The sequence below is a fragment of the Polyergus mexicanus genome, unplaced genomic scaffold (assembly GCF_030449975.1).
Source record: "Polyergus mexicanus isolate NDT 795.1 unplaced genomic scaffold, iyPolMexi1.0 SCAF_15, whole genome shotgun sequence".
Classification (NCBI taxonomy): domain Eukaryota; kingdom Metazoa; phylum Arthropoda; class Insecta; order Hymenoptera; family Formicidae; genus Polyergus; species Polyergus mexicanus.
The window spans coordinates 2,529,223-2,555,979 of NW_027223335.1; the positions used below are offsets into that span (position 1 = coordinate 2,529,223).

The 26,757-nt window shown below is 39.7% G+C and overlaps 1 protein-coding gene across 1 annotated transcript; it reads right to left on the reverse strand.

Moving 5' to 3' along the window:
- Positions 1–6,822: 6,822 nt before the first annotated feature.
- On the reverse strand, positions 6,823–26,616 carry Wg (Wnt family member 1 wingless). Its single transcript, XM_070307664.1, has 4 exons — positions 25,696–26,616; positions 17,415–17,674; positions 7,754–8,028; positions 6,823–7,432 (listed from the first exon to the last, which is right to left on the reverse strand). Exons 1-4 carry the CDS (start codon positions 25,794–25,796, stop codon positions 6,884–6,886), a joined length of 1,185 nt encoding a protein of 394 aa, XP_070163765.1. The 5' UTR covers positions 25,797–26,616; the 3' UTR covers positions 6,823–6,883.
- Between the last annotated feature and the right edge of the window lie 141 nt (positions 26,617–26,757).

Genomic DNA, 26,757 nt, shown 5'->3' on the forward strand with positions numbered 1-26,757 from the left:
TTGTTCGACATTAATAACGACGTCGCTCCTCTCTCCTTGCGGCGCGTCTTAAATAAAAAGACGCGCCGTTTCCATCGCACAGGTATATATCTCTGATCCATCCCCTCTTCCTCTCGCGGGCGTTGATGCGGGATCTGGTGACCGTTATAATTTTCGGAGAAACTAATTTCCGAAACCGTAGTCGCGCGAAGATCAATCCCGAGAGTCGCCCATTATGTATATAATAATCGTCGAAGGGATGCGCTAATAAAATCATGTCGAACGATTCTGAAAGACATAATTCGTAGGTCAATAAAAGTCCGTAATTACGCTATCAAAGGGACGCAACGGTGAAATTTTAGATCGGCGATGCGATTATATACGAGCAACGAGCGCCCAGCTATAATTTTGGTAAATTTAATTTTTGATAATATACGTTTTTGAATTGATACAGGTACATAATTATCCTTTCTTTTATGTAATGTATAGCATTTAAAAAGTGACATCAATTTTTTACTATTATAACATAATATATAATTATCATTATATTAAACATAGATTTAATATATAAAATATTATATTAAATATAATTTTTTTATATAAAAAATATAGAGTTTATAAACATTTCATTTAGCTAAGTTGGCGGCTTTCACCGTCTGGGAATCGTGCTACCGCGAATCTATTAGAGACGAGTGTCGCGAGAGCCGCGAAAAAGAAGCGTAGAAAAACGACGGACTTGCCGAGCTGAGAACAGAGTAGGACATTGTGTGTGTTTTTCGAATTAAAGCGAGGCCAATTGTTGATTTTCCCAGACGGCACCTCAGTGATTCGCTACGCCACTCACGGCGTCATCATCACGGCTTCTCGATCTTACGAAAGGGGACACGGCCACTGGAGACGTATTACGCGCCCTGATCCTTTTCTTCCTTGCCTTCTTCCTCGTCCTCACCTCCGCGTTCACCGCTGTTCATCCACATCGCGTCGCAGACTCTCCGTCTCTATCTTCAGAGAATTAAGTCATTCATTCCGCGCCTGGCCAGAAAAAAGTAATGAAGCTCTCGTAGGATCCACGAACATGTATTGCCCTCGGGACCCGTAGCGAACGCGATACGTAAATCTACCCGGTGGTACCCGAAGGATTATCCACGGAATCGCCCAGGGTGGTCCGTTGTGCTCTTTGGGTTCCTCAATGACTTACTTACTTGCTGCGACCGTCATGGATGAAAGAGCGAGAATAACATTGGGTTTTTTGCTAGAAGCGAATGTGTTGTCTTTTTAGACGCGCTTCGCAAATGCATTTTTCTTCTCGTAGACATTCTTCTTCTTATAGGCATATTTCTTTTCATAGACATTCTTCTTCTCATATAGACATTCATCTTCTCATAGACATTTTTTTTCCCTAAATTAAATCCTCATTAAATTTAGAATTGCTTTGCAAAATGACAATTATCCTTATAATTAGTATGACGACAAGATTCATACAGGTAAAATCGAATCTGTCGTTCAATCTTGTCGCCGTGCTGAGTACCAGATGTTTTCATTTATCATCGAGCTTCACTCGATAAATATCGATTGGTCACACTTCCTCTACTTCTTTAGTATTTATGGTAAATATTCAATATCGTTATTTATATAATTAATTTACGAATAAAAATAGATGTTAAATTAAATTCAAACAAGCGAAAAAACTATTTGGCAAAATACAGGCAATTTTTTACAGCGTTATTATTCATGTTATTTTTAAACATTAAAATGTCAAAACGATTGTCCACATAGAGAATCAGAGAGAACCAATAAACGTACTGAGTCTTGCTCGCAATCCTCTCTAGGTACTGCCAATTAATTCAGATATTTTTGAACACTCTTTTGAATACTTAATCCGCTAATAATTTCGTCGAACGCCGCACGAGACAACTGAAGACGACTGGATGGCAATTGCTACAGAGAAAGAGATAGAGAAAAATTTCTCTCGAAAGTTAAGAGAGCGGAAGGCCAAAGAGAATTACGAAAGGAATCCGGGTGTCGACCGACACGTTGGTACACGTGGGTTTCAGGCAGCGGTCGTACCGCTGCTTTCGTTCCCACAGTCGTCGGAGACGCGGATTCCGCTGGAGATTCTCTTTGCCAGTTCCGCGGAGGTGGACAGTCGAAGGAGGAACGATCGAGGGAACGAAAGGAAGCCAGAACGGAGGTAGGAGAAGCACGCTCTTGGTCGGGATGTGCCTTATAACATGCCAAAACGCCGATAATTCGACGGTGTGGTCCCGAACGTTAGCCGATATCCTTTCCCACGGATAGCAACGACGACGAGCCCCAGGTCCCGCCAAAGGGGATTCCAGTCATTCCTGTATATCGGCGACGATGTGCACGACGAGAACGATGAAGGAAAGTAAGATGGGCCACCTTCGGCTTGATCGCAAAAACGATAAATTAGTTGATTTACGCGTGCACGTAATTTTTTTTTTTTTTTTTTTTTATCGGGAATCATTTCAAGAAGAGCGAAAGATATCGTAGAGCGAGGGACACCACAAATCCTGAACTTTGTCGGACGATTCTCCTTCGATTTCTTCGTCGCGTTTTTCTTGCAATGTACATATTTGTTTAAGTCTTTTCCTAAATATCTACAGTGTTCATTTCTTCAATTGACATTTATTTGAAACATTGAGTGCGTATGTTTTGGATACTATTTAACGATTATTAATTTATAAATTTAAATATATAAATTATTTTATTATTATTTTACAAATTATATATATATATATATATTTTATTTAAAACTAAAAATATATGAGTTAATATTTATTAATTATATATATATATATATTTTTACTATTACGTAAATTAATAAGCTTTTGTTATTAGATCTGTTATAAACTCTCTTTGAATTTATAAGCCTGGCAAACAGAAAACTACGATTATATATAGAAATATATTTTTTGGGCAGGTTTTGCAGACGATAATGATTGAAAGCTGAAAATTCTTTATACATATATCAACGCCTGTACCCGACTCGCTTTAAGAATACGAAATGCACAGCACGGGAACGACAATCGAGTGCCTCCGCGTGTGGAGTGGCTCCTCGTGAAGAGGAGAGGCCATCAGGATGCCACGCGCGTGTATTCGTGCACGACACGCCGCGTGTCGTTCCGTCCGCCTGGTTGCCCCGATTTTATCGTTCCGGGGGCTCTTATAACCTCTAAATGTTTTCGTCGCCTCTATCAGATCGTCGGAGACAGAGATCGCTCTTCTCTTCGCTGGCGAGGGAACCATGCGAAAGATTGAAATGGCGATAAAGCGGCGAAAGGAGCGCCGATGGCGCGATGACACACTTTATTTTCAATCAGCCGGAATTACTATCCAAATTTTTGAGATCTATTTATATAATAATTTAATTTTAATGACAAATATTTTATTCGGTCATTTTCTCCCTCTGTAGAAAAATATTATAGAAACATATCCTGGAAGAATGGAAGAGGAAGAGAATTTATCAAAGTAGATTCTTTGAGATACAAAAAAATGTCATTTTTCTTAGAATAAAAAAATAGAAATTTGTCACGCATGCGTATCGATGGAATCCGTGGATTGCGAGGAGGATACGCGGAACGAAATTGGCACGCGTTCATCAGGACTCAAGAACCACGGAAGAATCCTTCAACGGTATGTCGTATTTATCCGTCCGGCCACTCTCCGTCTACCAGACGTTTGCTTCATTAAGCCGACATCCCTGCCAAGAGTCTCGGTGAGGATCGTCGGGATCCAGGATCACATTCCGCGGAGGAAGACGAACCGCACACGTGACGGTATGCGTAATAATAGTAAAACTGAATGAATCCCCGGCCCGTCTCGCCACCGGGACGCGTTCGTGCTTTTTGAGTATGCGCGGAGGTCAAGAGGGAGGAGACGGAGAAGGAGGGTTGGTGGTTGCCGCTCAACGTCGAGCTGGTTCAGGGTAAAAACCCGAACTCGCGAGGGCGAGGAAGGGAGGAGGTTGAAAAGGCTGCTGGTGTCCGTTGGTCGAGGTGGGGAACCGAGGGGGTGGGTGGGTCAAGTAAGATCAAAGGGGCCGCCGTGAGAAGTGGTCCGGCTGCCCGAGATTCTTGTCTGCCGGGACGCTGGCAGAGTCCCTCTCTCTCGTGGCAAGAATTTGTTTTACTATCACTTGTACACTTCATCCCTCCTCCTCCTTCCTCCATCCGGTATTTTTATCCTGATTGCGAATTGCATTGTGCGGATCTCAACTCGAATTCGACAGCGGAAATTTTGATCGGTTATTGTATAATAGGGCAAGGAAAACGCTGAGTCGAGTATGTTGCGCGATTCGATTTTATTAATCGATTTATTTATAACTTTATTATTAAGAGTACAAGCGCTTTTGGGTATATATGGTAGAATTACTATAGAAAAGATTTTTATTTTTATTTTTATTTTATTAAAAAGATTGAGCAATTAATTTTTCTCGATTTTGTATATGTATAAAGATAATTTATTAGGATATTTGATAAGGCTAACTCGATAAAATTATAAGTTTGCTAGACAGCTAATCTAACGGAAGAAGAATAAAAATAAATACATTAATACAGCAATTGATTAATATTCGAGAGATCTTGGAATATATTTACGAATCTCAGAACAATACCTACCATCTACGGATGGAGAATAAAAGAGAAAAGAACCGATGGTCCGTCGGTAGATACGCAACGGAAAGAGGAAGCTGCAACGGAAGGTAGATGAGGGGGAAGCGGGACGTGGAAAAAAAAGATGAAACAGAGGGAGAGAGAGAGAGAGAGAGCCGGTAGGTCGGCAATGGAGTGTTGGTACCATTAGCGCGGATGCCTGTTCGTATGCGGTCAGGGTCCTTTTATCCCGCGCGGAGATTCCTGCGGGATTCCTACGTTCGTTATCATCGCGTGCAGCATTCGCCGAACGCTGAAACGGCGGAGGGCAAGGAATGAAGGAGGAAGGAACGCGATGAGAAAAAAGGAGGGGGAGCGAGAGGGGGGATTGGAAGAGGAGAAGAGGGAGGTTGAGGAGATTCAAACCAGTCCTCGGCGGCGGGACATAGGCCTCCCACGACATTCACTTCAGGCTTCAAGAGTTATGAAGTCGTCCAGCTGGAGAACCAGTTGACTACATTTCGCGAGGATACGTCGACGGCGGCGCGCATCGTGTAATGAGAAAATATTGTATGGCGCCGCGACAGAGCGCGCCGCATCGAGGGAGGCCCGAAGATCGAGATGCAGCTTATAGATTTCGTCGCGGAGAGCCACTATCAAAAAATGGCACTCGAATGGAGACTTCGTCTCTGTTAGGTATTTTTCATAGGCGAATCAAAATCTATCGCTCTTTCAAAAATCTCTATTTCTTGTCTCATTTTTAAATGAATAGCAAAGATTTTTTGCTACCACGATCGTCACATTTCTAATAGATTTTCGATACAAAGCAATAGAATCACCCTGTAATTATGTTTTAAATAATTTAAAAAATTTTTAAGTATATTTATTTTAATAGGAAATGCAGATAGGATTAAGAGTAATTACAATAAATGAAACTTCACTTTCATTGTTTATTTAATTCTTTCATTTATTCATTTGTATAAATTATAAGTAATAATTAATACATCTATTATACACAATAGTGGAATCACCGTTTTCTTATTCATAGTAGTTTTTCTATCCTGCATTTTGTGATAGATGTCTTTAAGCCTGCGGGATTCTCGAAATCCCGGTTTTCAGTAGAAGAAAACGAAAAGAAAGAAAGAGAGAGAGAGAGAGAGAATATTAAAAAGATATAAAAATAATTTATTGACATTTAGATGACATCCAATAGACATCATTCGGGTGTCATCTTCATCCCGCACGTGTGAAAGTCATTCTTTATTTACAAAAATTTCTTACGGAGAAGTACATATATTACGGCCGCCGATCGGCTCGCATTGCTGCAAAATATATCACTATAATCTATTTATGTACAATACGCGTAAATACGCGTCTCTGTATTCGAGATTGTTGATATCTCCGAAAGAGCTAATGTAAAGCGCAGAAAAAATATCTTTAGAATAAATAATGTTTTGCGAGACCACGATGCTCGCGTTGAATCGATCACGTTAAATATGGACTTCATATATGCAGTAGGATAAAATAATTAAAGGCTTCTCTTTACGGTGATCTATTTATTGTAGTTATAAATATTTTTTTTTTTTTTTTTACCACGGAAGAATAATAATTATGCAAATATTAAATAGTAATGTAAGTTGTAATCGATGTATCGATGATGAGAGAGTGAGAGATGTATAATAAACTGAATTCGAACACTACAAGTGAGCGACAGTTGTGCTGAATGCATAATAACAGTAGCCTTAAATTATTTTCTTCTACCACCGTGACATCTCTAAGATGTCAGAGCCTTCTTTCTTACGGATAGTAATGGACCAGTCACACTGGTATTTATACCGGTACTTCCACCGATACTTACACACTACTTCTACGCATCTCTCAATCTTCCCGTCTAAAAATCTTAAGAATCTACGATCGCGCGAACGCTTTTCACCATTTCAGTCTTTAATACGCGCCACGCGACGTAATAAATATATGTGGTTTCGAACGTAATACTGTAGAGATGATGAGGCCCCGCGGATTCGCGCGGGTTTTACGACCTCGGACCCATCGGACGAGTCCCGCGGCGGGATCTCTCGCAGGATCAGACCTTGAGAGTCGTCCGCTAGAGAGGCTATTAGAATCTATCGAGCTAGAGAGAAAGATAGTTTTGTTTGTCTTCGACATACCGTACTTTGACTTCAAGTTTTTGTGAAAACAGAGCAAGCGTTCGAACTTGGATTATTTAATCCTATGAAACTTGTCTCGAAAATGATCAAGATTTCTTCTATATTAAATTGATCGAGTCCGTTTTACAAACATGTGTGTACCGTCTTTGTTGTCTTGCACTTCTGACACTTGACCTCGCAGCACCAGTGGAAGATGCAAGCGCACCTCTCGATCACCACCACCTCCTGAGTCTTGTAGCCCCTGCCGCAGCACATCAGATCGCAGCCGTCGACGCCGAGGCTGGTGTCGTTGCACTGTCGCCCGTGGGTGCCCAGGATGCCGAGCGCGGGATTCTTCTCGCAGAAGGCCGGCGACTGCTCCAGGTAAACGAGATCTTTCGGCCCGGGCGGCTTGTGCTCCGGATTGTACGGCTTCAGCTGAAAGTTGTAACGCTGCCGGCGTGCAAGACCGTCCCGATGCTGGTGCACGGAGTTGCTCGCCGAGTTGACGTGTACATTACTACGAACGCGATCCGAATTGCTGACCATTACCCGGGAAGCGCCGTCGAAGCGGTCCTTTAGATTATCGCCGACCACGCGAAAACTTGGCAGCCGCATCCAGCAGGTTTTCACTGTGCATGATCCCGACATACCGTGACACTTACATTCCTGACGCATTTCCGAAGACACGTGCTGTAACGAAACGAAAACGGAACTCTGTAATTTTTCTCCTCCATTTAATATCGATGATATAATTCTTTCTCACGTCCTTTTTCTTTGTCGCGGTTGGTTGTTTTACGCGAATAAACGCAATTTACTCGACAAATTTAAAAACTTAGTAAAATAGAAAAAAAAATGTAATACGTTATAAATTTTGAATATTAAGATTAAAGAAAATAAAGAAGATTATTCAAACCTTTCTAACAATTTAAAAAAAAAATTTTTTTTCAAGTATATAATAAATAATATTAAAAATTAAGGGAGATGTGGAGATAAGGGAGATCTTTCTCTTACCGTTCTGCCAGCTTCGTTATTATGTAGATTCATCTTTTCGCGGAGGTTGCGACCACGTTCGCCAGTATCGACGAATTCGCGAGAGAACTTGAAGCCGTATCCGATGTTATCCGAACAACCACCCCATTCCCAATCCCGAACGGCGGATGATGTACGTGATTGGTGGGTATAGTCACAGGAACACGACTGAATGCTGCCCTCGCTACATGCTCTCGCGATACTGTGAGTCACAGCCGCGCTCGTGATGGCATAGATGAAAGCGGTCTCTCGGCATCCTACAAGAAAATTGCGGAAAATTTATGACGCGTGCCGTGTTGCAAACTAAATCCCTCGCAGAGCGGGAAAAATGAAAATATAGCGAGAAAAATGACGTGTTTCTTCAAATTCATGATATATTACCGCTTTTATCGTAATTTATTGTCGCATTATTATCTTTTTCAATTTTTAATTTTGTTTATATATACCAAGTTGTATTGAATATATTATATTTTTCTGCAAATTTCCCGGTAAACCAACTCTTGGCAGTTATGATTTTGTCTCCATCAGAGAAGTGCCGTATATTCTTGACGTAGGCACGTTTATTCTTCTCTCGACTAAACGATAAGAATATTTTTATACTCGCCGAGAGCGCAGACAGGACACTCACGGTGTTTGGTTGTGTGGGAGGTGAGCGATGACGTCAGACAACATCTCAATCCTCCACAGGAGACTACCTGCGCGAGAAGTCCTCGCAGGTGGAAGGTAGCGAGGGAGAACGGGAGGATCGTGGGACGAGGAGAACGACAGAGAAAGAGGCAGAGCGAGAGATAGGAGACGGTACGTGACCTTAACCCTGAATGGGCTGACCTGAAGCACCTCGACCTTATCTGCATAAGGCGCAGGTGTTTGCCGGCTCCTTTTGTGCCGGTGAAGATATCACGAGGGAAGAGCGGATGAAACGATTTCGTAAATTGCGAGCTCGCACCGTCCCAAGGCAATGTCCCATTAGTGAAAAAGATATTACATTGCGCTTTAGCTTTTCAAGTTACAATTTTTTTTTTTAAATTTTATATATTTTTAAATGTCTTTTAATTTTATTTAAATAATAATAATGCAGGAGTACACTAATATTTAAATATAGATAATTATTCGCGTATACATATGACGTTTCTTGCAGGATAATAGTTAAATATCACAACGTAACAATACAAATAATAAATATGTTGTATATACGGAGAATATATGTGCGATCATCTGGCACCTGGCATCTCTAATTATGTCACTGATATTGAACTCGAACCATCGGGGAGTGATTGATTAGAACATGGCGAGAAATTTTTTTTCACCGATTGGACGCGCGTGCGTATCGAAATGGCAAAATACGAGAACAAGACGTTCGACCCCGGATAAGAGGGATGTTTCTTCGGTCAACGCGATAGTGATGACCAGGTGATTATTCGTGACAAATCAACTCCGGTTACGAGTTTTCAAATTCGTCACGTGTCTTTTCCGTTGAGACAGTGACATCACGTCGTGCTTCCTTTTTCACGGTAGTGAACCACTACGGAGCACGGATAGAACGGATAGGACGAAATCGTGTAAGGGAAAGGGAAGAAGGTGAGAGAGCAGGAATGACGATGATTTTCCCTAATCCCTGTACAGGATAACGTTGGCGTAAGCGAGAGAGCGAAGAAAAGCGGAGAGATTTACACCGTTACACCCTATTACACATCGCTTCGTTTCCTCTCACAGCCTAAATTCGATCAGTTCCGGATATTATTTATCATAATGTCACAGAGACTACCATGACAGAGCCATGAATTATATCGTTCGTGGTCGTTTCCTTCAGACAAGTCACGTTGTTTGTTCTGAAAACTGACAATGAGAGCGAAGAAGCATTACAGATTGTCGTCTGACAAGAAAGAATGCACGAAGCCGAGGAGGATTTGATCGTTAACTAAACTTGAATATAATGGAAGAAATATTTGTTATATACGTTTCCAATCATTTCAATAAGTTCGTGTATGACTAATGAAATTGTTCAACCTTAAAAATTCCTCACTATCATTGAGGTATTTTAAATCATGTAATATCTCTATTTCTCTGTAGATTTCGATACATTTTCTATTTTTTGGGGGGAAAAAAACCATCTTTCTTGATATTTTATTATTAATATAATATATCATACGAAGGAAATTCGTTAATTTTTATATTAGTTAGTATAATATAATATAGTTTTTACCATTAATATTTCACGCGATATATTTATTTATATATATTTATTTTTATTGTAGGAGAGAAGAGAGAGAAATTTATTCAAGATAATGAAAATTAATTTATCTCGTTTGTTTCTTTAACAAATGGAAACGTATACCATATCGGCATATATGTATACTAATAGAATACCTGATTATGATTACACAGCGCTAGCTGAATCATATTTATAAGAACGAGGCTAATCGTTTGAGGCGGTGAACGCCCTCGATGAACTTATATTGCTTCGTTGAAAAATTCCTCTTTCGTAGTTCGCGGAAACCAATCCGTTCAATTTTTCTCGGCTTTTACAGATTTTACGATTTTCAAACAATCGAACTGTCGTCCGTAGATAAGCGAGTTGCGTTTTCTCAAGAGACGCGAAAGAATGCCGTTATCGACACGCGCGCGCGCACAGAAGAGTGAAACGCAGGAAAAGGAGATAAACGAGGAGCGCGACGAGAGGAAAGATCCGGCGCGAGGGAAAGTATCAGACGGAGGGAAAAAAGCGCGACTCGATGATCCCGGTACTGCTATTGTTTGCCCTCGGCGAGTATGCCGTTCCGCGTACGATAAATAGTTCGACGGCGGCTTTATCAACTCGTTCAAATAGTATGAGCAAGTTGGAGGCGCAGCCAGAGTGCGCCCGCAAGGTAAACACGCGCGCGCACACATTGATGAAGATTCCTTGGTCATGCTCGAGCAATGGTCCGGAATCTGTCCCTGAAGATACGCGGCGATATATCGGGACAGCGGACAGATTTCCAAATATTTCGGGCTCCAAACGTACGGTATATATCGAAACCTTTATAATAAAACATAACGTAAGTTTGATAATTTTTTGTGAAGAAAAAAATTTGAATACTATCATAAATATTTTCAGTTCATAATTATCTTTTTTTTTTATTAATGTTTTATCGAAAATTTCACGCTTCGCATTAGTTGCTTGTTTAAATAATTTGAATGAAATTTTTCTCGATTATTATTTTAAATTTTGACAAACATTCAAATCACAAAAACAATACTAATTATATATTATTAAATTATTGCGAAAAAATTTAATTATCGCAAAAACGTGTAATATGTAATTGAAATTATTAATCTATGTAACAGAGAGAGTAGATTTCCAAATGTATATTATACCATACCTTTCTTTACCTATCATATCTTTCAAATCACAGATTATCTGATAAGTTCAATTTGGTCAAAAATTGTTCCATGTTTAGATAGTTTATAGTTCGCGGGAAGAACGGTTGACGCTTCAGTTTCAATGCGATAGAGCAAATATCCGCGATCTCTCTCCAAGCGTCGTTCTCAAGATTGTTTTAAGCGACATCGTCGCGCATCTTTACGAGGGACATTTGCGCCCCGGCTGAAATTCCACGCAGATAAAATCATTAGGAATTATTGCTACTGTCGCACGCGGTCCGAGTTTCTGTCAGGTGACGCGGAGAACGAGTTATGGTGCAACCACCTACGCGTGGAATTTAAAACGATGTACTGGCGATGGTGGTCTTCTATGACGTGATATCAGCGACGTGATGATTTATGTAGATGTGTCGTAATATAGCCATTAGACATAAGATGATAGCCTGTAATGTCAAATGATAGGCTGCACGCTGAAAATCGCTTACAATGATTCATTACGAACGTTTACGAAGAATGGAAAGATGAATTTATTACTCGCGCTGTGACAGAGATTGTCATTTCAGCAACTCAAGATGTCAACGTAAAGAAAAATGCAACTTGGCTATAAAACGGCTATTATTCTTAACAGACGCACAGAAAATTAAGTTGTTTGTCCAAGGATGATAAGCATTATGCAACCGTAAAGATGCATTACGGCTTTATATAAAGTTAATATAATCATTTATTATATATGTTATACACATACATATATAAATATATATATATATATATTTTAATTTTATATAATTATTTTATAAACTTTTGTTGGATTTTTTAATATTTATATAATTTCTTTTACGTACATCTGTTATTTTAAAGATATGTATTTGAAGATAAATTAAATTAAATTACACATACACATTCTCTCTCAGAGAGAAAATCTCTTTAATCTCGAAATATATATCTTTAAAATAATGGGTATGCGTAAAAGAAATTATACGAATATTAATAAATCCAACAGACATTTAAAATATTTCTTTCGCTTTTATTTTATTCTTGATATCGTTGACGATATTCGGCGAAAATAAGAAAAGACAAAAGGAGAAGCCGAGAACAGGCAGAGGACAGTCTTGAGGAACTCGAAGACCGCAAAGTAACACGGAGCGCCATATAGACCCGCGGGAACAAGGACGGGCTTGCGGGGCACTGCTTGGAAGCAAACAAGATGTAAAAATCACAGGGGGACCCATTGGGTCGCGGCTCACGTTTTCGCAAGAAACCGTGGCGTGCCGTTGACACATGTAGCCCATCATAGGCCGCGATTTATGGCGGCGTAACGCCGCGGCAAAAAATGCCCGGTGTCGCGCCATATAAGACGTGTCCTGCGCCTCGTGCACCGGACAGGTATTGATTGAATTTATTCTGTAAACGGTCGGATTATGTCGATATTCACGGTACATGGCGAAAATATCCGGGACGTCGTTTCTTTCTCGTTCGGGCGAACATATCACTCATAAAGATAAGATTAGAAAAGATTGCGAGTATCGGAGTTTTGGCGAAAAAGATCGAGAATAGAATTATGTCTGTGGATTTATTGATGTGCAAAAAAATGTCTACGATTTTAACCGTTGCATATATATATATATATAACTATCTCTGAAATATAATATAATCAGAGTCGGTAAAAAAGAGTTTGAAATTTATTACGGATTAGTGCTGTGTATTGTGAAAGTTCTTTGTGCTTCTTCTTCCTTTTATGCCTTGCAGTTTATTTTGCATTTTGGAACTCAATTTATAATAAATAGAATCATAAAGACGAAATGCAAATCGCAATGTCATTTCGTGGGATAGGGTACAGGTCCATAACTAATTGCAGAACTTCTTTTGCCGACTATGCTTGTCCCTTATTAATACGATATAGAAGAAAAATAAAGAAGGATGGAGAGAAATGAATCTCAAATTCGATGATCTATTTTTCAATATTAATTCTATTAAATTAACTCCATACACCATTCATCACCGAAAGTGCAGTTTTTTTTTTTTTTTTTTTTTTTTTTTGCGAACTGGATAATTTTAGCCGCAATCGTCAGATGTAATCTGGCGGAAGAAGAGACAGCATTGCAGCGGGGTCTCGTGAGATTCGCAGTTTACCGAGCAATTAGGATGCGGAGCTTGCTTTTGCGAGGCACGGTGTGTGTCGAAGAGAAGGAAGATGCAGGGAGGCACGAGAGGAAGACGCGCGAGGAAGACGCACGAGGAAGGAGCAGAGGAGGCAAGTGGAGAGAAGAAACTAGACGGAGAACGAGGATGGAAGGCGAGGGTATACCAATGCGGTAGGTGGCTCTTGGCGGCGAAATGATTACAGGCCGCGAACGCACTCACTACCAGCTATAATATCGAGTACAAACGCAAGCAAAAGTATCCATCGAGTCTCCGAATCGGGAAAGTATCTCCTCTCGCGCGGGCAGAAAGAAAGAGGGAGGGAGATATTCAACTCGATACTAATCCTCTCGACTCATTTACATAAGCACAATGATTACGTACGACACTTAAATTTTTTTAAACGCGTTAGTTGGATCGACACAAAAGTTTCGTATCATGCATATTAATTAACATTCACGATTTTTATCGAATCGCTAATTGTGCGTTCCACGCAGATATATGAATATATTAAGGATATCTTTTATTCGTGGACACGAAGTTGTTATTAGACATTCCAGCGTGTGTAGATTGATATAACATGTCTTATACTTAATAATATATCCGCGCGCGAAAGAAACGCGAAGAAATTAATCTATCCGTATACCGGAATATCTTTTATTCTCCAGACATGACGAGTACTTAATATTTTCGCATTTCTTTCGTGAGAGCGATAAAAATCTTATAACATAAAACGAGAATCTCTACGTGATCTTCTATCTCTAGCGCAAGGGGGGATAAAACGTCATGAGCGATGACGTGAATGCGGAACCAAGGTATTACGAAACTCGCGTGTTCTTTCTACAGCTTTAAAATTTATCTATCTCTATAGTCCACACTTTCACGATTTATATTTCCGCAGCATGACTGCCGACAGTTTGACGCGGCTACGTTAGAACACGGTGCTAATCGGGAAACGACCGTTTAAGCTGGTGTTCGACTGCGAGTTCTTTCCGGATCCCCCTCTCATCTCTCCTCATTCTTGCGACAAGTACGAGAGCGCATTACCGCTCGCTGATAGTAATCTGCGTTTCCCCCGTGCGAGAGCTCGGCAAAGATCAAATCTCGAGGATCTATACGAGGACAAAGGAGATATGAGAAGCGAGAGCGGCAGCGAGAAGAGCGGAAGAAACTGGTCCGCGCTCACACGAGGCGATGAAGACGAGAGGTGAAAGGTCGAGGGCCCGGTCTCTCTCTCTCTCTCTCTCTCTCTCTCTCGTGGAGGCTATCCTGTAGCTTATTACGGGAAACGAGGAGGGCACAGTTTGTATAAACTTAAATCTATCGCGATTATTTATTAAGAAACAATTACAGTCCTGTTGGTTTTAGGTGCAAAAAGTAATCAATCATTTGATAGACATTTTAATTGTGTATTCCTTCCTTACGCATTCATAAATTTGTTATTTGCGTGTAAATTTTATTTATACGTTAAATGTTCTACATATAAGTTTTTTACGTGCATCGTGTTAACACGTATAGTAGTTTACCATAATTTAATTTTGATAAGGATGGCTTAGGATTTCTAAATCGCGTGACACGTTTTATGTCACGATTTATTTTATAATTTTCTATCGTGCTTTGACGGAACAATGTATCATGGAACGTAAAAACGGATTCTTTCGTCTGTACCGGCGTTATTATCCGTCAGTGGCTTTCTCGGAGCTTGATTAACACGTCAAGCGTTATGGATATCACATGACGCTCTCGCTTTTTCGCTTACACCTGTCATATAAATGCCGTACGTTACCGTGACAGTCGTTCAATTTACGGAATATCTAATGGCTATTGCGCCGGGTCTCTCTGTTTTTTAATGATCGTGAAAATATAGTAATAACGCACAAGAAGTACGCGTAATTTCGACGTAATATCTCTTCTGACGGGTATGCAAAAATCGATCTGTGCCTGTTGCATTGAATTATGTACGTCGAAACTGAATATATTAAACGCTTTCGTAGAAACCTTATAACCGGATAAAGATTTAACGAACGCAAATTTCATAAATATCGCGGGCAAAATATTCATATTTCGTAATTTTCCATAAAAGACATTCAACAAACCAAGTTAGAAAGCTTATAGTAACTGATCGTAAATTTCGCGTAAAATATATTTCACTTTTGAAATGCCCTTTCCCAAAATATTTTTAGATAGTTTGAAATACTTGATTATTTTTACGTACGTTGGTGGCATATATGACAAATGCATTGTATAGCAATACCGAGTGAATATAATCGGAGGATGAATCGGAAATAAAAGGGAAGAGGGGGAGCGGACGAAGTATCAATACGGAGGATACAAATCTCTCTATCTGCAAATAAATATCAGTGTTAGTCGCAGACGTACATGCCGTTATATAACCGTCAATCTCTGCGTTAGTCACGATCGTCTCGTGTTGCAACATTGCAACGAAACGTATGTCTCGAAACACGCGCTCGTTACACACAGGCTCGTGAAAATAACACGCAAAAATCTCTCGCTCTTTACCCTTTCTCTTAGCTTCTTTACCCCCCCCCCTTCCCCCCACCCCACCCTTCCTTTTTCCCCTTATCCCTCCTTTCGGGCCGTGTACTTCTTTTAGTTTTACTAAGTGGCCATATGGGGACATTCGGCATAATGGGGTGGGAGCGGCTCGAGCGAAAAAGCTCGGCTTACAATCGCCTCGACGAGATCTAAAAGAGCCGCAGGGGAGCCAGAACTGGTACGAGAAGGTCCATTATCAGGTTGCAAAACATACATCTGGTCGGTGAGGGCACGTGCCCGAGGCCCCTCGGACGTAGGGCACGCCCTCCAAGACCCCCCTCCCCTCCCCCTCCCCCTCCCTCCCGGCCCCTTCTCTCCTTTCCTGTTCGCATCATCGTCGTGTACCATCGCCCTTCTAAACCTACGACGACTTCGAGCCTTCGCGCCCCATGCACTCGATCTACGCGATCGTTCGCACTCGAATGAGGTGTTAATGCGCCTTGTCGAAAGCACCGCGGGTGCCCGATCACGGTCTCTTTAATGGTAATTGAATAATATTTATACTTTACGAATGTGTGCGTAGTTATGTCTATTATAATTAAGAGCATTTTATTTATTTTATTTTTTTTTTATTCCATTAAAAATGTTTTATATATGTATAAATCTTATGCGTCTCTTAAATGGAATCGGTATATATTATTACTGGAAAATAATGAATATAATCTCTGATAATTTTAAATTTCTTATATTTATAAATATAGCAAATCAGTGAAATCTGACTGAAAGAAGTCAGTTGATTTAGATTTATGTTAAAATTATTTTTTTTTTATATAATTTGTATTATAATTTATATATTATATGTTTGATTGTATTTTATACAAATTCATAAATTTTTAATGAGTAAATTTGTAAAATATTTATCGTATTATTGTGTATACAATCGAGATAACCAATGCAAAGAGTTAGAAGAAATATGATCTATTCGAAGTAACACGATTTTCGATCAGATAAGAGAAGAATGATGTCGTTTTAAATTGGCTCTACATCTCCGCTGAATCCACAGCTTATCTCAAAGGTATCGTTCACTCGACGATTATTGCGATGACGCATTGCGATGACGAGATGACGACCTTATTACTTAATCTATCAAGTGTTACGAGACGTATCGAGAGTCTGTGTTGACTTAAGCAAATCGAAAGATTTGTCACTCGTGATCTTAAGAGGGACGCGTGATCAACTCTCTCTCTCTCTCTTGTTCCTTTTTTCCCTCTCGTTTCTATCGCGCTGGAACTCGTTTCTAATAAATCTTTATCGAGAGTACCGGTTATCGGGGGGACAATGAACGATATTTTAAAATATGAAATATGTATATATTTTTATTATTTAAATATCTTTTTACTTTCAATTTTATTTCTTATTATTTTTCAGCAAAATTTATTTTGATGAAGATTTAAACATGTTCCATGTTTGAGAAAAATGATAGAAAGAGCGAAGTGAAATTTTTAATTGAATTGTTTTAATTAATAATTACATCGATAAATATAATTATCGATGAGTATAATATTTTCATAATAATAGCTCTCATCATTCAAAATTTTTCTCGAGATTATACTTGCAAGATTATTAAACTCGATTAATTACGTACCTTTATCGACGATCTTCCCAAAGAGATTTTTCCCTCGAAGAAAATTTTTCGTCGAGCAGTTCCATCGCCGATTGCGAAACTGATGTTGGCATTCGGCGACGGCTTGATTCGCACCTCTGGCCACTGCCTGTAGCACTCCAGGATTTTCTCTAACAAGCCTCCTCTGCTTTCTTCTCAGTGTCGCGTAAACCGAGGAATCCATCAAGGAAGTCGGTGACACAGGTAAAAAATTGTTGGGTTCGTCCGCTTTCGCAATGCCCCTGAAAATGTAAATCGGCGATATATCTCGTATCATTCTTCATATCCTTTAATTCATTAAAATAAAACTTGTAATAAAGGCCAACATCAACTGGCATATAGACGAATTCTCTATAGAAACCTAAGCAGTCATAAAAAAGAAGAAGATGTAACAAAGACCATAAAATATAATAATCTCTTTTGCAGTAAATAGATTACGCAATTAAACAGTAAGAATACAGTAACAATATAAATAATATAAATAATAGAAACATAAAAAATATAAATTACGCGAAGAAAAATGAAGTCAAGAAAAAGGTCAAGAAAAAAAAATAAATTCCAAGAACAGAAAGAAATAAAATAAGAGGAAAAGAGACATAAAAATGAAAGCATTTATTAAAGAATTCTTTCTTAAAATTCACCGAAGCGGTTCCAGTTTTGCAGCCATCTAAGTTCATTTACTTTGAACAATTCTTTAAAGTTTTGTTCACATTCCAAGAAGGATTATGTTTAGTTAACGTCTGAAATACGAGCCTTTCCATAAGCAGACGTGAAACGTTAAGAATGTTTTCAAATAGGGATCCTGTTAATGAAGAGTTTTCGAGTAAAATTACTCCCGTGATCCAGCAGTACTTGATGTTCCTCTTGTTCTCGGAAGAATCTGATTATATATATATATATATTCTCGACATGGACGTTAAAGCTTGCATAGTGCGCACGCTTTCATGATATTATCAATTTATATGCAGCCACGTTCGATGGTGGTTAAGCTAACTGCAGTCCGGACTAATGCAAAGAGCTTAATGCAACGCGATCGCTGGTAAATTCGCTTAATGAGACCCTGTACATTCGTTTTGGTGAACGCCGCGCGCATCGTTATCGTGCGTGTCACGTATTACATGGAAGTAATAATGTAACACACAAGATATGTACGTATATATCGAGCCATATATATCGCGCGAATAAATTTTAATTACGCGGCAATACCGCGAACGATAATGCGCATCGTCATCTGCCGCGATTGCATTTGTCCTATCCGACTTACAATGCGGCAGGTGATCGTGCGATCCGAAAGAAAAAAATTTTCGCACGCGCGCGTTAAATAAAGTTTCAATTTATATATTCGATAATTATTTATAAATGTTTTATTTGCCTTAATATGTTTTTCTAATTATTATTCACGTTCGAAAAAAATATCACATATTTCGTTATGTTTTTTTTATCTCTTCATTTGTTATATAAATCGACACATCTCTCTGATTTGAGAAAAATAAATAATTTCTTCCGTCTGCCTGATTTATAAATATTTCGGAGCAAAACAAGCAAAAAAAGAAAAAAAAAAAAAATTGTGTCTCATTAAATTCATATTTCTAATAAAATTTCATATTTCTAATAAAATATTGAGTAACGATGAGCAAAAAGCGTAATAAATTAGATGATTATATTATATTATTATTCCAAAAATTTGCAAAATATCTGCTTCTACGTTTAACTTATGGCGTACGATTTAAACGGTGGTTGTCAACGCGATTTCGCGTATAAAAAGGCGCGCTTTCAGGAGAGAACAGGTAGCGCGAGAGAACGAGAAGCGACGAAGGTGGATTAGCACGAAAGACGAAACTGGTTCAGCAGTTTCGATCAACGGTAGCTCGTCGTCTGTATGTATATAGGGTGTATCGGAGTTCGCGAATTTGGCGTAGATTCCTGGATAAATTTAAAGTTGATTTCTCTGTAAGAGAGATGTATATGATGAGACACCAATCTCTGCGGACAATTTCTTATTTTTAATCAAAAATATTCTATAATAACTAAGATACAAATAACTCCAACCGTTTCATAATTTCTTTACGTTCATAAAGCATCGAAATCGCTCTTGTATAATTTTAGTTGCTTATAATCGGAAATTATTAATAGTCCAACATTTATAATATCGATATTTTTCATTAATCGGCTCTTTGATCTTGTACGTTGCAATTTGGTAAAAATATCCAACTTTCGATACACCCTATATGTATATATAAATCAAGCTGCCGCACGAGTCCAGCCTGTAAAAGAATTCGCGTCTCGATCGATCGAGCATCGCGCAGAAAAACGTTTAAATGCGCTCACGGTGTGCCCTTCGTGGGAAGAAGGACGCGCGGTCCTCGAAGAAACGCTGGACCGCGCGAAATGCATACTGATAAAGCGTAGTAAGAAACGTGTTGTAATCCGCGCTCGAACACGGAACAATCAGAAAGCAGTTTGTAGTTGAGGGTGATTTTAATTAATTATTTTATGTATCTTTTATTTAATCATCTTCACATTCTCTTCAGAAGCGAGTAATTATGAATATGGTACACATTGTATGTAGCATTACAAATATTCGATAATCTCTCCTCTTCAAAAGTGTAAAATTAAAACGATACCAATACCATAAATACTTTACGAGGGAGAACCTTCGTGACGTCCAAACAGGATTGTAAATGTCCTTGGTTGATTTGCCCCGCGTGAAAAAGTGTGCCAAATACGTGTGATATTTGTTGTTCTTTAACGAGAGACCGCTCGCGCGCAACCCTTATTTAAAATAGCTCGCACGCGTTAGGATCGGATCAGTCGTCGCTCGGCATAATAAACAGGTAATCACTGTCGCCGCGGCTCCGTCGACGCTTCGTAGTCTGGACGGAAATCGAGGCTCTGACAGTAACCGGGTTGTGCGTGGCGCCCACCGCGAAATGACTGACAGCCACCCGTCTCTCGTTGACACTTCGAGAAACGGGCTAAACAAACTCGGATCGGTGGTAGACACGTGGGGCCAGATAAAAGGAGACGGAAGATTGTTCCCTGATATTGAGTTGGAAAGTAGTATTTTACGTATAGGAAGAACTTTAGCACATAATGCAGATGTGACGCGGTAACAGCTACGAAGACACAAAATAATGCTGTACCTGAAGAATCCCGTGAGTGAAAGAAATACGTCACTTGGGATAAACAAAGTCGGAGTGTAAGCTGAGATAACGAACACGTCCAGATAGAGAAGATGAGAGACGCGATGTCTCAAAAGATTACTTCCTCGTATCATTTTAATGCAAGATATGTAAAAAAGATTAAAGATGTAACATACGAAAATGTGTTCACGCCGATATCTGTATCGTTTTAATTATCGTATATTTTATTACGCGCAAAAATAAAGAGAGGATAATAAAATGCGGAATTCGAACGCTATCTTCGAGAGTATCGCAGATCTCGTGTATTGTCAGAATGCGCACTGACGGACCATCGATTCGTCACGCGCAATCCGCGAACTCGCGCGGCTGATGCGACGTGTAATGCACTTCGCGTATCGGCGACCGGGACGTGCATTCAATAAGCGATGTCCATAAATAAGCCACGCCGCGGACCGGTTAGGATATATCTATTGCTTGTAATTTACATCAGACTGAAAAGCACAGGGACGAGATCCCCGTCTCCTCCGTCTTCGCATACTTTCGTCCGCCAGACGATGACCGAGACGAAAATAATTTATTACGCCTGAGATAAAGACAAGAAAAAGGAAGAGGAGATAATAACGGTCCCCCAAAGCTTTGTAATGACGAAAGAACGTGTTAAAAATTCGCGCTATTTTCACTAGAATTATCATTAGAGTATCTACGTGTGTTCTAGGTTTGTATTTCTTTCAGAATTACGTGAAATATGCACCAGAAGATTCTTTGTCTCTTTTGAGAAATAAAAATAAATAGAGATAGAAATTTAATTAATTATTATTAATTAACAGCTTTAGATGGACATACGCTTTGATTTATGCAATAAAAATCTTATACTTTATTACCGAGACTCAATCAATCAAATGATCTAATCAAACGACGAGACTATTGTTTATTTTGTATCAATTCCGTGATGTAACTTATGGGATCATTGCTTATCTTAGATGAGTTCACATTATGATGATGACGCTATTTCAGTATCGAGAGTCTTCGCGCGTGTTATTCGCACCTCTTAAATCGAACGACGCAGTTACGTAGATAGAGAATATATCAAGCTCACAGGATATATAGAGACAATTTGATTCCTTTAGAAAAGATACAAAAATCGGGCAAAATTTATATATATATTGTGACGTATATCGAGTATATAGATGATTGTAAATCTTTTTGTTCGCGATGCAATGCGTTTAGATCCGTGCTTTTCTTGCCCGAATCAACGTCCGTCTCGAAATAAGCGTGTTTTCCCGCGTGTATCTCAGCGTTCCTTTGCAGCTGTGGAGGAGCGGACGTATCCCCCGACGTATGTCATTTCTAACGTAAGCCCGTCCATATCCAGAACGGCAATGTCGGTCGCGAATCAGGTCACGAGATGTCATGAATCAGAGACGGAGACTTCGCGGAGCTTGTCGACGTCTTTTTCATTCGATCGACCGATTTCTCGTCGTAGTAGGACCACGACTGTCACTGTCGCGTACGTTCCCGCTCCTGATTCTCATCCCCGAGAATCGTTCTTGTGTTGATAAATCGACCACACTTGAGATTACCGGTTCGCGACGAAAGCGACGGATACAAAATCGTAGCGATCGTTAGAATCGCGATCGCGGCGAACATGCGGAAAGATGTTGATTTGAAATTCGAAATACGAGTGATTAATGGCGATGCTTCCAGCATCCCGTTTGTGTAAGACGTTGCACGTGACATGTTATCTCGTCCGACGATAACGGAGCATCTATGAACAACTTTATTCTTGCCAATGATGTATCAGTTGAGGGAAACCGCTCATATTTAAAATTTTCTAGACGCTAATAACGTATTTGAGAAAATCATAAAAATTCACATCAACATCTTACGTGTAAATTAATGGAGAAGATTTGCACGTTCCAAAATATACACACTCCGAAGGCGAAATTGTTTTACTTTTGTAATAAGAAAGTTCCAGGAGCCGTTAATGTTTTACTTTAGGGAGGTTCGAAAATTTATAAACTTTAATTTCAATGGGCCAGAAAAATCTTTTTTTATTCCGAAAATACCACATTATACTCAAATCATTTAGATTGGATGTGCAAATGATTTCATGATGCTGTTTGATTAAAATCGCGCGGATACCGCTGAGAATAATTCCAAGTTCAAGCGCATCTTTTCGCGAAGATAGAAAAACGCGCGAGATTAATTAATTAACGACGATACGCGTACAAAAGTAATAATTTCGCGCGCGAAATAAAATTAAAATAAAATCGCAAAAGTTTTTATCGTTGTCGTAATTTTTATTCGCGTCCACAATTAATTGTCATTATTAATGTCAGATGCCCACCCATGTTGCGCGATAACGTACGTTAGATCGGTCCGTATCTCCGATTCTTGGACCGGTCTACAGATCTTGTCGTGATTGTACCTGCCAATTGATCGATTCCGACGTATTGCGGTTCGCGATGAATCAATACAGATAATATTGTAGATTCACGACTCTCTCTCTGCGCTTTCCTTCTTACATATACAATTGATCCGTCTACTTTCCATTTCGACATTGGTTATTTGAATGTCCATTTCTTATATATTGTACTTGTTTATCTTGCCCCTATTAATTTTCTATTATTTATATATCTTAATACACTGGCCTTTGAATCGATTGTATTTATAGCCAAGGCACGTAGCTAAAATTAAGTTATTGAGTCAAATATGTTATTTTTTACGGATTGAATAGAAAAACTTACGAGAAAAGATTTATTTTTTTTTATAGCTCTGTTAATTTGTGTTTTCTCTTATTTGAGTAATTTTCTAATAATAGCATGAAATAATTTATTTTGCTTGACAATTTTCAGGAAAAATTAATTGCCGAAATAATCGTAAGGACATTTTGTTCATTCGATTCATGAAACCTCGATAAAGATACATCAGTTACGTACTGGTGTTTTCAAAGAAGGATTCTTTCTGCTTACTTTGACAATGCAAGTATCCAGCAGACATACATTGTAAAGATATGTGAAAAATATTCTACGTGTTTAAAGGGTTTAAAGGAACGTTTAAAGGTTTCTAAATCTCTTTTGTGAATCGCTGTATTTTTTAAATGTTCGCCAATTAATCATTATAAATCATTAACAACATTCCATCTTGTTTATCTTGGATTTCTCCGATTTCATGCTAAGAAGTATATATACAATTAAGCGATAAATTTCGCGCGATGTGCATCCACAGCGAAGACGAGCATATTCGTTTCTTTTCAATCGCGGCGACTAATATATATCTCGTACACATAGTCTCTCGAGGATCACTGCGTCGCCGATTTAATTAATTTAGCAGCAATAACTATCGCTGCCGAACCATCGCGCAAGAAACCGGACGAGCCCGTTTGATTTATCGCCAGCAGTTTATCGTTATAGGTGGATATTCGCCGCGGCTGTATCTCGCGGGACAATATACGAGCGCTCGATCTCGCGCGCGAATTTTATTTACGATCTGGCTAATGAAGTTAGTCATTACCTAACACATATACATCGCTCGATGCGCAAGAAACGCGACTCGCGGATCGAAACGAGCGAAGTTAGAATTATGATTAATGAATTAATAACGATACACGGCGTGTGCTCGCGCGCGAACCGCGTCGCTCCCGCGATTAGCCCGACAAATGTCGGGGCAGACAGGTGTTAATGCGTGCGCTCGCACGAGAGCGAGACGGAGTAATTAACGCACGTAGGTCGTCGATTCGATTCGAGCGGTGGGTAACATTTTAATTAGAAGAAACGGCCATGCTGCGAGTCCGACGATGGAAGAAAAAAAAAAAAAAATACCACGCCACGTTGGTTTCGTGAGACATTTATTCATGATGTATTTCTATATATAGATGCTGGTAAATGTAATTTCTCTGCGCAATGTTAATTACGCATAAAAATAATGGTGAGAATATAAGAGAGAAATTTATATGTTAAAGTATCTTGACCCTGTATTTTCAGGAAAATATATAAAATTTTTTTTTAATAGGACAATATATGAAAGACATAAAATTTTCTGGCCAATTGACATTTAGTTTTCAAGATTTTCGGATTTTTCAAGGCAGGAATACTCATTGAGAGAGTTATTACTATTTACTAATATAGTATTTATTAAAATCTAAGAAAAAAAAATCTTGTGAAAAATTAAGAAAAGATTCTCAAGGATTTTTCTTGACAAAGGGATAAGAGAACAATCGCGAAACAAAAATTGACAGAGTTTTCGATCTTCATGCTAGCTCATGGCACGTAAACTCGTCAAAGATCGAGGACAGATCCACGTGGGACAGATTCATCACGCCGGCGTGATTTTTATTTTCGATGATTCAGCGAACTTTATTGCAATCGTGATCTCAATTGACGCTTAAATCGTTAGTTATGATGTCATCGTTTATAACAGGAAAAAAGTTTTTATAAATTCAGTAATTGGATCGATAAAGCTTATCGAAAATTTCCTCGTATCGAATATTAGAGATCCATCTTTGCGTGCCTCTTATTATACATCGAATATTAGAGATGTAAGATTTTTTCTATGCACATGTGCATTTTTCTCAAGCATATTCTTGCACATCTCATACATATATATTTTCTCAAATACATACAAAATAAATTGATAACTATTAACTAATTGCTATCAAAGTTGAATGAAAGAACGAATGGCATGAAACTTGAATGAGTTAATAGAAGAATGAAATCTCTCGTAATGAAAAAAGGGGTATCTGTCATTTTGTTAAAAAATTATATTTTGATATATTATAAGCGTAACATTTTAACTTTATTATTTATTGATATTTCGAATAAAAGAAGAAAAAGCTGAAAAATCATTGCAATATAAAAAAACGCAATTTCGTAAAATATTCCCGTTTCTCGCTAGCTCGTTCGTTTATATTTAAATTTAAGCGATGATTGTGTCAACAAGTCTATTAATCGTACAATGCAATCTTAATTTATTTCGAGAACCTTCGCACGCTTGTGTCCGTGATAAAAAGTTTTACGACGCGACGCGTTGTTTACAAGCGAGCGTTCGCGGAGAGACAGGACGATAGGAATTTCAAGTATACTGTATTAAAGCGAAAGTCCGGCTTCGCCTTCGATACTCACCACCACATGGATCCCCTGCCGCGACTCTTGTTCCTGGTGATCTCCGCCAACGACACGTACGCCGTCACCGAGAGCACAGCTAGCAACATCCAGGGCCTCATCTTCCAGGGTGTGTCTCGCGTGTCTCGAGCCCTACGAGTATATCCAAAGCGTAAAAAAATCCTCCGGTCGTCCTTATCTCACCGCGATCGGGAGCAAGCACCGTGCACCAATTGTATTCACTGAACGAACATCTCGCGCGATACTCGAATCTTCGTCGAACCTGCGAACCGCACTCACGGAATCGTTCGATCGTCCTTAACACCGCGATCCTTCCGGGGTGTCGGCGATAACGATCGCCGCGATCCACCACGTCACTCCCTTGGAATCGACGTTCGGCGAACCGTATCGAAGTTGATCGGCGTTACCGCGCAAGGATATGCACCGTCTTGCTCTCAGCAAACACTTCTGTGCACAGACCTGAAGATCCTCTTGTCCGTTCTGCCTATCTGCCGGATCGAGAGCCAATCTTGCGGATCCTGTCAACGTGTCGATTAGTTCCGGCAAACACTACGACGCTTAAGCTTCTGACTGGTTGCTGAATGCGACTGCCGCTCGGTGTGTGAGCCGGACCAGGGAAATTTCACCCTCCCCGAAGGGCTCTCCGAAGGGTGGGTGTCACCCTTCGAGAGCGTGCGATCGGACGATTAGTGGTGGGAGAGAGAAACGAACGGTACGAGCACAAAATGGCCCGAGAACGTTTTATACCTGCCAACCCCCTCGATAGTGTACGCCGGCTGCGAGCTATTTGGCGAGGATCGGGTCAGGTCAGGTCAGGTCAGGTAAGGAGAGAATCATGGATTCGAAAATGTCACCGTAGATCCGAATGATTCTCACCAAATCTCTCTCTCAGGGGTTACGCGTGCCGCGCTCTGTTCCTTGCGTTCCGTTCATCCGTCGGCCGTACGTACCAACTCTCTGCTTTCTTCACTTGGGGAAGTCCTCCGAGTGGTAACGTGTGGCGACGACGGCGGTGGCGGTGGCGGTGGCGACGATGTAGCGGCGGCAGCGACGGTGGTGCGC

Bases quoted from the DNA above. Each gene is read 5' to 3' on its own strand.
- Wg (XM_070307664.1), bottom strand. From the start codon at position 25,796: ATGAGGCCCTGGATGTTGCTAGCTGTGCTCTCGGTGACGGCGTACGTG. The intron at 17,675-25,695 runs GTGAGTATCGAA...TTACATTTTCAG, and splicing joins GGCAGGGGATCCATGTGGTG to GGGCATTGCGAAAGCGGACG. The intron at 8,029-17,414 runs GTACGTAATTAA...ATTTTCTTGTAG, and splicing joins TGGGAAGATCGTCGATAAAG to GATGCCGAGAGACCGCTTTC.